This window comes from Monoraphidium neglectum (assembly GCF_000611645.1).
Source record: "Monoraphidium neglectum strain SAG 48.87 unplaced genomic scaffold scaffold00864, whole genome shotgun sequence".
In the NCBI taxonomy this organism is placed as follows: Eukaryota; Viridiplantae; Chlorophyta; class Chlorophyceae; order Sphaeropleales; family Selenastraceae; genus Monoraphidium; species Monoraphidium neglectum.
The window spans coordinates 1-13,485 of record NW_014012764.1 but is presented as its reverse complement, the minus strand read 5'-3'; the positions used below and the strand labels follow the sequence as shown (position 1 = coordinate 13,485).

General features: G+C 64.9%; 5 protein-coding genes across 5 annotated transcripts in view; 3 read left to right on the top strand and 2 right to left on the bottom strand.

Moving 5' to 3' along the window:
• Positions 1-100, bottom strand: part of MNEG_5679 (hypothetical protein) — a gene marked incomplete at both ends in the record, with an annotated part of 6,483 nt that extends 6,383 nt beyond the window's left edge. Inside the window, one exon of the mRNA XM_014045849.1 lies at positions 9-100. Within this exon, the coding sequence (XP_013901303.1) occupies positions 9-100 (92 nt within the window). The remainder of the gene's footprint in view (positions 1-8) is intronic.
• A 3,834-nt stretch (positions 101-3,934) lies between these two features.
• MNEG_5678 (Abscisic acid 8'-hydroxylase 3) lies at positions 3,935-7,549 on the bottom strand (the record flags this gene model as incomplete). Its single annotated transcript, XM_014045848.1, has 8 exons — positions 3,935-4,106; positions 4,421-4,654; positions 4,974-5,154; positions 5,468-5,514; positions 5,752-5,867; positions 6,154-6,294; positions 6,665-6,776; positions 7,329-7,549. The coding sequence occupies 8 exons, from the start codon at positions 7,547-7,549 to the stop codon at positions 3,935-3,937; spliced, it is 1,224 nt and encodes a 407-aa protein (XP_013901302.1).
• Positions 7,550-8,184: 635 nt separating this feature from the next.
• Positions 8,185-9,924, top strand: MNEG_5677 (DnaJ-like protein; the record flags this gene model as incomplete). The annotated part of the gene is made up of 5 exons (XM_014045847.1): positions 8,185-8,378; positions 8,569-8,686; positions 8,903-8,980; positions 9,274-9,408; positions 9,646-9,924. 5 exons carry the CDS (start codon positions 8,185-8,187, stop codon positions 9,922-9,924), a joined length of 804 nt encoding a protein of 267 aa, XP_013901301.1.
• Positions 9,925-10,418: 494 nt separating this feature from the next.
• Positions 10,419-11,963, top strand: MNEG_5676 (hypothetical protein; the record flags this gene model as incomplete). Its single annotated transcript, XM_014045846.1, has 4 exons — positions 10,419-10,786; positions 11,004-11,192; positions 11,381-11,513; positions 11,796-11,963. 4 exons carry the CDS (start codon positions 10,419-10,421, stop codon positions 11,961-11,963), a joined length of 858 nt encoding a protein of 285 aa, XP_013901300.1.
• A 515-nt stretch (positions 11,964-12,478) lies between these two features.
• Positions 12,479-12,961, top strand: MNEG_5675 (hypothetical protein; the record flags this gene model as incomplete). Its single annotated transcript, XM_014045845.1, has 2 exons — positions 12,479-12,582; positions 12,832-12,961. The coding sequence occupies 2 exons, from the start codon at positions 12,479-12,481 to the stop codon at positions 12,959-12,961; spliced, it is 234 nt and encodes a 77-aa protein (XP_013901299.1).
• Positions 12,962-13,485: the final 524 nt, after the last annotated feature.

Genomic DNA, 13,485 nt, shown 5'->3' with positions numbered 1-13,485 from the left:
GCTCTCACCCGCCAAACCCGCCGCTGCGCGCAGCCAGAGCCTCAGCCGCTTTCGCAGCACTGGTAGCCTTCCAATCCTTGCCATCGGACTTCTTTCCCATCCTTTCAGCTCAGCGATCTGTGGCTTTCACGAGCTTGTGTCTACAAGAGTCGGCATCACTTGCATCAACCAATTGAATGCAGTAATTCATTATCTCGTGTGTGCAATTGGATCACGGGTTCAAGGTGACGCTGCTGGCGGTAAAGGAGGTTGCCTTTCCTGCCCATGCACCGGCCGACCGCGCACGCCCGTGCCTCATGCGACGCGTGGCGCCCGCGACGCCACCCACGCCACAGGGCCGCGTAGAGCACCCGAATACACCGTCATCTCCCGTGCGGCCAGCCTGGCCCCAGCTCCCAGGCCATGGGGCCGCTCGCCGTCGTGACCGGCGCAAACGGTTCGTCGGCAGGATACTGGGGCGGCGCTATCAGCTGCACCCCTCCGCACCCGGCCCATCCTCGCTGCCCGCCCCCGCCGCCCGGCCTCCAGCCACGCTTGCTACCTGCCCTATCACTTGTCCTCGCGCACCGCTGCAAAGGCCGAAGCCCGCAAGCAGACGCATTCGCAGCAGCGGCGCCAAACGCCCACGCATGACCCGATCACCTGCCACCCCACACAACTCGCAGGCGGCCTCGGCATCGAGCTCTGCAGGCAGCTGCTCTCAAAGGGATACGACCTCGTCCTCGCATGCCGCCCCGCCCGCACCTGCGACGCCGCCGCGGCCCGCCTCCGGCGCGCCCTGCCCGCCGTCCCCGGCGCGGGGAAGGATGCTGACGTGGACACGCGGCTGGTGCAGCTGCCTGTGGACCTCTCCAGCTTCGCGAGCGTCCGCGCGGCCGCGGCGGCGCTCGAGCAGCGGCTCGCGGGGCGCCCGCTCGACGTGCTGTGCTGCAACGGTGGGAATGGGGCCGCGCCCCGCCCTCGGCCCGCGCTGCGCGGTCCCAGGAACACCCGGGCGGTTCGAGGAGCGGCTTGGGGCGCGCGCTCAGCCCAGGCAGCCGCGCAGCTTCACTGGCTGACGTGGCATTCATGGGTGCATGCGTTCCTGTGGGCAGCCGGGTGACCGGCCACGCCCCACACTCGTTCGGGGCGTCACCATCTTGCACAAGGTGGTGCCCGGCCACCCCTGCTGCGACCGCCACCCACGCTCCCGTGACGCAAACCGCTTATACCTGATAGAACAATTCAGATTGCCTCACAAGCCCCCCTCAAAAGCACATGTTCACCTTCCCCCCTCAATACCGGCAATCAACAGCCGCCGCAATCCCCACAAGGCTGCAGCTGACGGGTGACGGCTTCGAGCTGCAGGCTCAGTCAAACCATCTGGTGGGCCTGCCTGCCTGTCACGTTGTGGCTTGTAGCCGCGGAGGCTTTGTAAACGCGGGTTGCAGCGTTTGCAGCCTTGTGTGGCGCGCCTCATGGGCGCAGCGGCCCCTGACAGAGGCCAGCTTTGGAGGGTGGTGTGCGCCCCTCCAGCGACCCAGCACTCACTCTGTCTCAAAAACTCTCCGTCAGCGCACTCGCAACATCCCCCTTCCCCCCTCTCCCCTGATTCTGATGCGCCCCGCTGCCCTTGCTGCCTTATTTGGACTCCCACTCGCACGCTCGCACGCACTCCGTCACTTGCATACTCCAGCAGCAGGCTCACCCGCCACCAACACACACTCACACTCACACACACACACACTCACCCCCCCCAAAAAAAACAAAAAATCTCACCACACCAGGGCCACTTCCTTTTGGTCCACCTGCTGCTGCCCTCCCTCCGCCGCGCCCCCGCCGGCCGCGTCGTCCTGGTCGGGTCTGAGCTGCACCGGAAGCTGCCGCCGCAGGACGCGACACCCGACGCAGCCGCGGCGCTGTGGCGGGCCGGCGGTTGGGAGGGGCGGCCGTACGACTGGAGGAAAGCGTACTCGAGTGAGCGGGCGAACTCGCAGCTGTGGACAGGCGCGGCTCCAAGACTTTCTTTGCTCGTGTGACCGCAGCAGCGCGGCGAGCTGTGACCGCCGCTTCCCTTACCTGTCATGTACGACTGCAACCCGCCCCGGTCGGCGTCTCACGAAGCACCCTGAGTCCTTCCCGTACAGTGACACCCACATGCGCGCGTACACACACACACACACACACACACACACGACCCCTTTCCATGCACCCTCCACCACCCCTCCTGAATGCCCCGCCAGCCACCAAGCTGCTGAACGTGTGGCACGCCTCCCACCTGGCCACGCTGCTGCCGCCCAACGTGACCGCCAACGTCGTATCTCCCGGTTGGGTGCCCGGCACGCAGCTCAGCCGCCATGTCGCGGGGGCCCTGCTGACGGCCATCGTCGGCACCCTGGTGAGCGCCTTGGGTCAGGGTCTAAAATTTATGTGCTTGTTTTGGGGTCAGGCATTCCATACGCTCTAGTCATGCTTGGGCAGTGCCCTGAAAGCGTTTGGAGCGGTTTTGCTGGGTGTCTTCGGAAACCTCTTCTCTTTGTAGGCGGGGACTGGGTAGTCTGAGAGGCATGCAGGCACTGCCCGTGGCCGTGCGCGACGACCTGCCACACCCCTCTTTTGACCATCGACCGGCTGGTGTCGATGCTTCAACGGCAGCAGCCGTGCCCCTGCCGCCCGGCAACGAAGGCGTGCACGTCTGTAGGCATGTGGATCAACCTATCGCATGTCGTGATGCATGCGTTTTCCGCAGGGTCCCTGCCTGTTTCCTAGTGTGGTGATCACCCCACAGGAGGGCGCGCGGCGGATGGCCGCCGTCTGCATGGGGACCAACGAGGCTGAGGGGGGACCAAACGGGCTGTACTTTAGGTGAGGATGTGTGCGCGTGTGCTTGTGCATATGTGAGTGAGAATGTGTTTGTGCATGCGGGTGTGTGCGTGCGTGCATGCCTGCGCGAGTGTGTGTGCCGGTGTGTGTGTGTGTGTATGTGTGTGTGTGTGTACGCGTGCGCGTGCGTGTGCGTGTGTGTGTGTGTGATCCGCTCACACACGGGGAATCAGCAGTTGGGCGGTCACATGATTTGCGCCTTGGCACAAGCTACGCAGCGCAGCCACCCAAAGCCGCACACGCGCGCATGCCCCCTGCACCCGCCCCGCCGTTGCAGCAAGCGCCGGCCGACGCAGCCGAGCGAGGAGGCGTCTGACGCGGCGTTCGCGGCGCGGGCGTTCCGGCTCAGCATGGAGGCGGTTGGCCTCAGTCCAGGGGAGCCGTATGGAGGGATCGCCGCCTAGGCGCGACTAAGCGTGGCGGAAAAAGTCCCCAGCGTATCTTTGTAAAGCGCTGCCGCGGCCGCGGCAAACGGCGCCGTATGCTTGCAGGGCTGGGCGAATGAGCTGTGATGTTTGAGCGCGTGTCATGCGTGTGACATCACTTTGGCCTGCATCCACCCCTGTTGTTACTCGTCGGTTCCTGTCGTGATTTATCGATCCTCTCACATTTACCTGTCGTAGTAGGAGGCACCTCGCCTGCAGGTGCTACTGATTACACAGGACTTGCAAAACAAAAGAGAGAGTGTGTGTGTGCGCATGCATGCATGTGTGCGTGTGCGTGTGTGTGTCTTGATGGGGCAATTGGGGCAGTAAAAGCGAGCCACAGGAGGTGCAGGCCCATGAGGCCAGCACACATGTGTGCGGGAAGGTGTAAGGCTGTCAGGCGGTCACCAGGGCGTGCCAGTCAATCCTGCTGCCGGGCTAAGGAGGGACAGCAAAAACCAATGCCTGAGATAGCTTCTTGGCGGGCAGCACCAACACAAAGCTTGGCCGAAAAACAAGCAGTGAACAAGCTGTGCGCCGGCGGGCAGATGCATATACACTTCTCTCAAAACCAAAGCAGCCCGCCTTGGCACGCCGGCACGCAGCAGCGCATCGCCGGGTCGCGCCGCGCCGCGGTGAGCGGCCCCCTAGCTCCTCGCCACCACAGTCAGCGGCAGGCCGCACTTGGGCACGGCCATCGGCGGGGTTGTCGTCCAAGCCACATTAGCCGCGTTTGCGACCCGGAAGTCGTACCCGCGGGCCAGCAGGGCCAAAAACACCTTTGCCTCCGCCATCGCCAGGGGGGCGCCGATGCAGTACCTGGTGACAGGGCATCGCGGGCAATGTGTGCGGCGTCGGCGCGCGTGTGGACGGCGCGAGGCGCGGGCGGCTGGGCCCATGATCGATTGCAGGGCTTACGTAGGGCTCGCTGGCCGGCGCGCATGCGTTCGCCGCTCGCCTGACACCTATTTTGCATGTGCCTCGCGGGCGTGCACGACCGCACCCAGCCTGACCCTGGCCTTCTCCTGCTGTATGAAGGATTTTGAGAACGAGGATACACATGGTCGCTGTCAAAGCGCAGGCAGTCTCACTGCGCGAGGCGCGAGACGCGCCGCCGTCCCGCGCACCCCCACCTGTTTCCCGCCCCGAACGGCATGATCCACGACTGCGCCGCGTCCTTCCCGCCCTCCAGCCACCGCTCGGGCCTGAACTCATCATCGCCCCCCCAGCGGGGGTCGTGTTTTGTCAGATAAGTCAGGGGCACCAGCAGCGTCTGCCCCTCCTCCACCCGGTGTCCCCCTAGCTCGAAGTCGCGCGCCGCCAGGCGGGGCATGCCGCCGACGACGTTGTTGCAGCGCATTGCCTCCCTGGGAAGAGTGTGAGGGGGCGGGGGTTAGGCAGCAGGGGAGGGGGCGTGCCGGGCATGCAGGTCAGGTGGGAGCGAATGCAGGGTTGCGAATGCAGGAGGCCGCGGGTGGGCGGGTCGAGAGAGTTGCTGCTGCCTTTGGCTCGGACGCAATCGGATGGGTCGAGACGCTCTCTGCAGCGGCCACGACACGGGCGCAAACTTGAAACACAATCCCAGCCAGTGACGCACGGCTCAATGCCCGCCGCCCGCGACACATGGAGGTGCGCGGCCGCGCCGACGCTACCGATGATGTCATCATGACATCATCATGACATCACCTGATGACCGCCTCCGTGTACACCATCCCCTTCAGCGACTGCCCGTCCAGCCCGCGGCCGGCCGCCGCCTCGGCCGCGGCGAGCGCCTCCTGCTCCCGCCTCAGCGCTTGCCACGCCCCCGGGTTATTCGCCAGCCGCCACAGGATGAGGGACAGGGTGGTGGTGCTCGTGTCGTGGCCGGCTGCTCGAGGGGTGGGCGGTTGGGGGTAGGACGGTCAGGGCCGAAGGGGGGGGGGCGCGTGCAAGGGGTGCTGCTCAGGGAAGAGGGCGGCGCGAACCATCAAAGCGTAGCGCAGCGCCGCGATGCCGATCCGTCGAGCAGAAGACAGGGGGGGCGTGGAACGCGCCGTCGGCGAGCGCCGGCACTTCGAGGGGCGTTCAGGAAATGCGGGGTTTGGTTGGTTCCCGCCGGGCCGTTGGCCGAGGATCCTTGAGACAGGGCATTGATCGGAGGTGTTTCCATGAAACGGCCCAACGACGCCGTGATCCCTCACCAAACAGGAGCCCGATGATGTTGTCTTCACACTGCTGGTCAGACAGCCTGCGCGCGCGCACACGCCAGGGGTCAAGGAGCGTGCAGCGCAAGACGGCGGATCCAACCGTGAGATCGCGGGCCGGGAACGGGGCGAGGCGTGCGCTCCACAGCTCCCTGCGCTTGACAAACGGGCAGCCTTCCAGATGGGGCTTATTTTTGTTTGTGATGCTAGCATAGCAATGCTGTGAAAAAAGGCAACTCATGAGCTCTATATTGTGGGCAACCCACGGCATGTGCGCGCACCCGTTTCCGTCGGCGTCTTTCGCAAGCATGGTGGCCAGCATGCCGCCCGGCGGCTCCCCAGCTTCCGCCGCCTCGCGCGCGGCCTTGATGGCCGCCCTCGTATAGACTCCCAAAGCCTTCAGTATTCAAAATCCGATAATTGCAGATGGGGGGAATGGGGTCAAACGCAAATGAAGGCGTTGATGCAGAGGCAAGCAGGTCGGCTGGGGCCATGACGGCGGCGGAAGGCGGAGGGACGCGACGCGCCGGCGGCACTGCTGGGGGGCAAACAGGCCAGGCCGCCGTCGGCGTCGCTCTTGACAAACGCCGGGCCACCGCTCCCGATCACAAGCCGCACGCGCGCCGTAGGCGAAGCCGCCCCTTTGCCCTGGGTGCACGCACGAGCGTGCGACGCACGCGCACCTGTCTTGCGCGTGTGGCCTTGCCGTAAGCCAGGAATGGCAGGTCGTAGGGCAGCACTGTGAAGAGGCCCTGGGTCCAAATGGTGAACAGGCGCAACATCTCCCGCGCCTCGTCTGGGGCGCACCGCTTGCCGAGCACGACCTGCGTTTGACGGCCGTGGTGGGAAGGTAAAGTGGAGGGCGGATGTACGGGAGTGCGACGCGCTGAGTCATGCGGGGGCACGACTGCGGCTGGGGAGGCGTGCTTGTGGGCTTTGCCGGCTTCGCCCCGGCAGGTTCGGGGTGGTGCTTGGTGGCAGCTGCAGCGGTGGCGGTGGCGGCTGGAAGGGACGGCCTGCTTGCTGCCAGCCAACGCAGCACCCCGCACCTGCTGGCATCTTTTCATTTGAATTCGCCTCAAACTCAGCTTGGCCCCGTCAGGTTCGATCCCCCCCTGCTGCATTGCTCGGTCTCTGTTTCGTGGCCCGGCCCCGTAATCGCTACGCGATCATGACGCACTGTGGCTCATGCACCTGCAGGATTACGTCGAACGCCATCTGCTTCAGGCTGTCGTAGCCTTTGACGGGCCCGCCCTGCCCCGCCCACGACGAAAGGTAACTGCCTGCAATCTCGGATATGCGCGGGCTGCGGGGGAGGGGGGTGCAGAGGGGGGAATGAGTTGAGCGGCAGAGGGTTGTTTCGCCAGAGGCAGGCGAGGCGGGGAGAAGCGGGCTGGTTGCCCTTTTGGGCCCCACAGCTGCCCAACGCAAATGGACAGGGTCAGCCTGTATTTGCTTGCCGTGTGGGCAGCGCAGCTGGGTGGAAGCGGCTGACATAACGCCTTTGGGGACAACCGGCTGCCTGCATCATAAGCAAGTAACTTTGCCTTGAATGCCGCCACCGCTGCGGCTGCTGCAGCTGGCTGGTTGGGTAGCCAGCTGGCCGGGTGCCGGATGGCCGGTCAGGCAGTAGCTCCAGCTAATCGTTCTTTCGCCACAACCCCCGTGGTTTTGCGCTCACACACCACCTCACACGACACAGACGCAAGGGAAAACATGCTTGCACTGACATACACGCAGTCACACAAGCATGCACACGTTCAACTTGGATCACCACCGTCATCACACAAACACATGCACGCACACGCACGCATGCCGACACAGCACGCGCCACGTGCATCCCCCCACCCCGACTCACACGAAGCCGCCGACGGCCTCCGCTGTGAACGCCGGCTGCATCAGCGCGCGAAGCGCCCTGTGCCCCTCGCCCTTCTGCAGGATCATCGCTTCCTTGCCGAACAGCTCGTCAAAGTGGGCTGGCCAGCCGACCGTGGTCTTGTCGCCCTCTGACGTCAGCACCTCGCGCGCCAGGTCACCCGTGCAGGTCGTCACCGCCGGCTGCAGAAGGAACTCGCCCATGATCAGCGGGCGGCCGGCCACGGCGGCCTCCTGCCACGTGGGCGTGTCGATGACCGAGAGGGGGCGCAGGTACCACGGTGCCGCAGACGGCGGCGGGGGAGGGAGCGACGCGAGGAAGGGGCACCTGCCGGGGCTCGCGGCATCGGGTGCTGCGGAGGGGGCGGCGCCGCCGCTGCTGCTGCTGCCATCATTGGCATCGGGCGCCTGGAGCGGCGCGGCCTCCGCAACACCTGCACGGCCGAGTGCAAGGTGATGGCAATGGTGTGGAGCAACAACGTGGGAGGTGACTGCTTGAACGGGCTGCGGCGGGGCGATGCGGCGCATGTGGCCGGCAGCGAGTGCCTGGCCATTGAAGGTGCAAACGGACAGACCGCACCCTGTCGCGAGCCACCACGCCCACCTGCAGCGTGTTCGCTGGTATGCGCTTTAGACACGATTACACTACGAGCCCTATGTCCACCTCGGGAGGCCGGATTGCCCCGCGTGATGGATGTGCAGGCCGAGGGCCTCGCATGCGAGTGCCGAGAAGCATGCATGGTGGTTGATGTGCAACGCAATTGCTTTGTGATTGTTTTTACATTAAAAATCAATTGACCACGGCAGATGTACACGTAGATCGCTTCCCAGCAAGTCTGATGGACCGTGCATTCGAGCGGGCCTTCACAAAGGTGCATGCCGGCGTAGCAGCTGCCATACCAGATCCGGAGGCAAAGCAGGCCGCGAAGGTGCAGTCTGAGGAGGACCGACTGCGGCAGGAGACAGCGCCGATCACCGCAGCTGACGCGGTGCAGCGCATAGCACTAGCCTTCCGTGATGGCGATTACTTCAGGTGTGCAAGGGAGGATCCCATCAATCCCAGCATCCGCATGCAGGTCCGCGCCGTGCTTTGCAGCCGCGTCTGCTAGCTGGCGCACGGTGGCTTCGCAACTTGTCACCCTGCGCCCATGCTCATGTGTCGCGAGCGGCTTGCATGTGGGCACGTTTGTCGCGCTGACCCCGACCCATCCGCTCCATTATAGGCTGCTGCAGCTGCCCAAGCCAGACGTGGACGAGCTGGGGCGACCAGTCTGGGGCTGCACAGACTCGGATGTTTCGAAGGCGTACCGGCGGCTGTCCGTTTATGTGCACCCCGACAAGGTGCGGGGTTGGATTGAGGCCCCTGGCTCTCCCAGTTTGCCGCAGCGCGCCATACCGGCCTTGCCGCGGCGGCGTCGGGCGCGGATGCATGCGCACGCATGCAGCGGGCAGGCCTGCAGTCGCGACAATGGCAAGGGCGAATTGCGTCACGGTGGTGCGCTGTCGACCCTGCGCTCCTGCAAATTGTATTGTCAACGTGCATCCACCTTTACACAGGTTGCGGGCGACGCGGCGCGGAAGGCTTTTGAGCAGCTGAACCAGGCATACCGGGAGCTGCGAGACCCCGGGAAGCTGGTGGGCAGCAGCTGGGGGAAGTTGGCGGGAAGCTGAGCCGTCTGGCAGGGGACAGCACATCACGCTGTTCAAGATGGTGGCGGCGACGGCGACAGCAGCGGTTGCACCAGAGCGAATAGGAGGTGGCAAGGTGCAGGCGTTCAGCGACAAATGCATGCTGCAAGCAACCGACAAGGGCCGTGTGTGCCGCTCGCAGCGCGAGCGGCACTGCAGCTGCCCCTGCTGCCGCTTGCGCGCAGCGCATGCACTTGGGCCCACATGCACGCGCGTAAACTCGCATCACTCCGTTTTAGGAGGAGCTGTTGAAACGTGCGGCGGTGGCGGCCAAGGGGGAGAAAGAGAAGCGCGAGGCGGCGGCCACAGTAGCAGAGCGTGTGGAGATCAACGCACGCGCCACCGAAAAGAAGAAGGAGCTACGGAAACAGGAGGTGGGTGGCGGCGTAGGTGGTCCCTGGGATGTCTAGGCTGTCGCAGCCGTGCCTATCAGGCGCGCAGGGTTGTCAGCAAAGGGTGGTGACGGGCCGGCGCTGCGGGGGGCGAGGGGCGACCTGGGGGGTTGCAGCAGCGCACAGCTGCAGCTTTTCGCTGCTTCCAGCCAGGCGTGTATTGCACTAAGCTTGCCCTGAATTTCGTCCTGCCCTCGGTGTCACGATGCCGGCCCGCAGCTGAGCAGCTTCCAATCGGAGATCATGGCTCAGATGCAGAAGCGGAAGGAAGAGGCGACGCGCAAGCGGCAGGCGGTCAGCAGCTACAGGCGGCGGGGAGACGGGGAAGAGGAGGAGGGGGCCTTGAAATCAAAGCCGCCGGGCGGCGGCAGCAGCAGAGACGGCGGCAGCTTGAAAGCTGACGGCGGCGGCAGAGAGGGCGGCGGCAGCGGCAGCGAGGGTGAGGACGAGTGGCAGCGGCGCAAGAGCAGCAGCAAGCGGAAAAAGGTGTTCATATGATGCTTGCCTGTAAGTGTTGTTTCTCCCCTGGCCTTGTGGGCTTCTGAGATGGCATGGAGCTGTTCATGAGTTCAGGTGAACAGCAGACAGATCCTGTGAAGGGCAGTGATTTGGAATTCGTGCACCTCCAGCTTTGTCAGCACACACAAGGTCTGCTGGTGCTGGCCAATCGCAATGTATCGCAGGGCAGGTTAACCTGGGGCAGGGCAGCCAGGATTGGCAGCCTTGGCATCAGCACGCAAAGTCTGTTGGCGGTGTTGCAATCAGGCCAGCAGCTGCTGCGTGGTGCAGACGCGGCATACCACTGTCACCAGACACAGGGCTCTGCAACCTGTACGGTATCCTGCGAGTATGCTGCACACATGCTTCTAAGTACGTATTTTTTTATTTGCGTTGACCCTTTTGACTTCGTCGCTTATCTCTTGTACTCGAGCTTTCGACGATGAGCAAGTTGGGAATGTTGCTCGCGTAAGCATTTTATGTCAACTTCTGCAATGCGCACTTCTTCAGATGACAACGAGCAGCAGCCAGGGTTCGTCCCTGCGCACAAGCAGCAGCACCTCGGGCGCGTCAAATTTGTCTGCTGCGCCGGCCGCGGCACCTTTGTCAGCCTGACCTCCTCAGCCCTCAAGACCTGGACGACCATCCAACAAGGCGCCGAGACAGCCGCGCCCATAGAACTCGCGCACCTGCAGCTGCCACGCGACTTTGTCACCGCAGTCGCGCCGTGCGGCAACCTGCTGCTCGGCAGCTGCCTCGACGGCAGCCTGCGGGTGTGGTCGCTCGACCGCCTGGCGCAGCGGTCCATCTGCCCGCTGGAGCTGTGCAAAGGCGTGGCGACACAGCTGCTGTACAACCCAAGGTGCATGGTCACGCGTGGAATGGGTGCACACCTCTATCGGGCATAGGCAAACCTGCGTCCTGCCGCCAGCGGCTCCAAAAATGCGGCCGCATCGCATCTCCTGCGCTGCAGTCCGGAGGTGTGAATGTTTGCAAAGCGACTGCCGATTTCCTTTGCAAGCTCTCAGGTCACTCCTGCTCTGTGCTCCGTGTGGCGCTGCTGCGTGACGCGTGCGCAGGACCGATGACGTCATCATGGCCAGCTCCAGCGGCGTGAGGGCCCTGGCCAGCGACCCCGACACTGACGGCTACGCCAAGGCCTCCGGCGTCGTGCCGGCCGCCGAGCGGCCGCTGCTGACGGCCGCAGGCCAGGCGGTGCCTTGGGGTTACGGGCGGTACGAGCGGGCGCGCCAGAGACTGGAGTTCTGGTGAGCCTGGTCGGCGGAATGACAGAGTGTGTGCCAGGGTGCCGAAATACCCATATGTTGCAATTTTGGGGGTGTCAAAAGGTGTTCAAACCTTGTTCAGCTGGGGCTCTCAGGTATCTCATTGCTCTCGCGCTGCGTGCTCACGCACGCCTGCACGCCGTGCCGCCTGCCGCGCGTGGGCGCGCCAGCCTGCCTCGGCCTGCCGCAGAGCCCGGCGTCGCGGGGCGCGAGCGGGAGCGCGGCCCGCGGCCGGTGGGACGGGGAGGCACGGTCAAGCTGCAGCTCCACACGAAGGAGCAGCTGCTGCTCGTGCTTGACCAGGTGTGCAAGGCGACAAAGCGCTCCATAGTTGCGTGCGCCGCGGCAAGGTGCCTGCCACGCGCCGTGTGTCAACAAGGTGCCCAGTCAAGAGCAACTCGGCCCACACGTATGCCACAGGGACCAGCAAGAGCGCAACCCTTGCGCATCAGCAGGCCAGTGAAGATGCTTAGTGTGGCCAGTACTGCCCTCAAAAGGAAGCAGCGATGGCCAGGCATCCCCGCACGGGCCAAACATGATGATTGTACTTTGCACTGTCGCATCCGATGTCGGTGCGGCCCGCAGGCCGACCTCCACGGTTTCGACGCGTCGAGCGGCGCCCACCGCTTCTCGTGGCGCGGGCTGGCCCCGCAGCCGCTGGTGGACTGCGCGCTGTGCCTGCAGGGCGGGCTGCTGTTCACCGCGACCGCGGCGCCGCATGCCACGGTGAGCAGCGGGCGCCGCACGCCCTAACGCATGTGTGCGGCGCCTTCGCTGCGCCGCGCAAGTGAAGCAGCTCCCTCTGCAGTTACGCTGTCCTCCTCCGGCATTACGTTTGTGGTTCTGAACTGTCACGGCGCACGCAACGCTATTGTTGACTGCCGCACGCTTGTCTTCCTTGCATGATCAAAATCCTGTTTCAGGCGTGGAGGCTTGGCGGGGCAGACGGCACAGCCCTTGTGAAGTGGCGCACCTTTGGCCACTTTCCTGGCGGCATCCATCGTCTCGCGCTCGCCGCACTGGCGCAGGGGACGGCAGCGGCCGCTGCCAAGCGCCCGGGCTCCGCAGCGCAGCATGCTGCCGGTGTGGGGGCCCGCTGCGGCGGGCCGGGCAGCATGGGGTGCGGGCCAGCAGAGCCAGGCCCTTTGCTGCCGCCCGGCGGGGCGGGTGGTGGGGACGGGGACGGCGGCGCGCCGCTGCTGGTGACTGGCAGCCTGGATGGCACTGTGGTGGCTTGGCGGACGGCCGGCCTCGAGCCGCTGTTTCAAATGAAGCTCGCAAATCCTGGCGTGCCCGGGGGCGACGGGGGCCTTAGCTGCCTCGGCTTCTGCGGCGCTGACCGGCTGTTCTGTGCGGCCGGCGACGCGGTCAGGTGCGTGTAGGTGGGGCCGAACATCGCTGGTCTTGCACGGCGCCACGGGCCTGTGGCGCAGGGCTGCCGGCCTGTCCGCTTGTCGAACACGCTGAACTTTGATGGAAGTTGGCCGGCCGCCTGTCTCAAGAACACCACCCTGCCCCGCCGCACCCGCATCTGGACGCCAGCATTCCCAGGGACAGCCGTGCGCACTCACCATGTCCACACTCGTCGTGCGCATCTCCCACCCATCCGCTCACTCCGCAGCCTGTTCGACCTGCGCCAAACCTTTATAACCTGGATGGAGCTGTCAAGCCCTGCTTCGCGGCTGCAGATGCTGGCGCCCGGCCTGCTGCTGGCCGCATTCGACGACGGCAGCGTCCGGTTGGTGGGTTGACAGGGGGTCTGGCTGGCAGCGGCTCCGAGCTGCTAGGGGTGTGGGTGGGCACCTTGCTGGTGTTGCGTGAAGCGCGGGGGGCAAGAAGCCTGCTTGTGCGGGGGAGGCAACTGGCCAGAAATGGGGCAGCGGCATGCTGGTTTTTGAGTGGTGGACGGGCTTTCTTTGGATATTAAGGCGTCCATCTGCTGCTGCTAATCGCCTGCTGCATATGGTTTGACATGCGGAGGCCGACGAAGCATCTGTGCTGCCCGATGCCACCAAAACTACCACCCTGTTGTCGCGCTTGCCCTTGCCCCCAGCTCGACACCAACGGCGGTGGGGCGGTGTTGACCTGCGTGCCGCAGCTGTCGGCGGCTGCGCTGCTTGGGGCGGAGGTGGGGCTTGCGTCGTATCGGCTGTACTGCTTGCTGAGCGACGGCCACGTGCACACATGGCGGCTCCATCCTGACGGCCGCCCACCTAGTTTTGAGGTGAGTTCAATGAGCAGCAACCAAGACCTCTGGATCGCCTGCTTGTGGTGG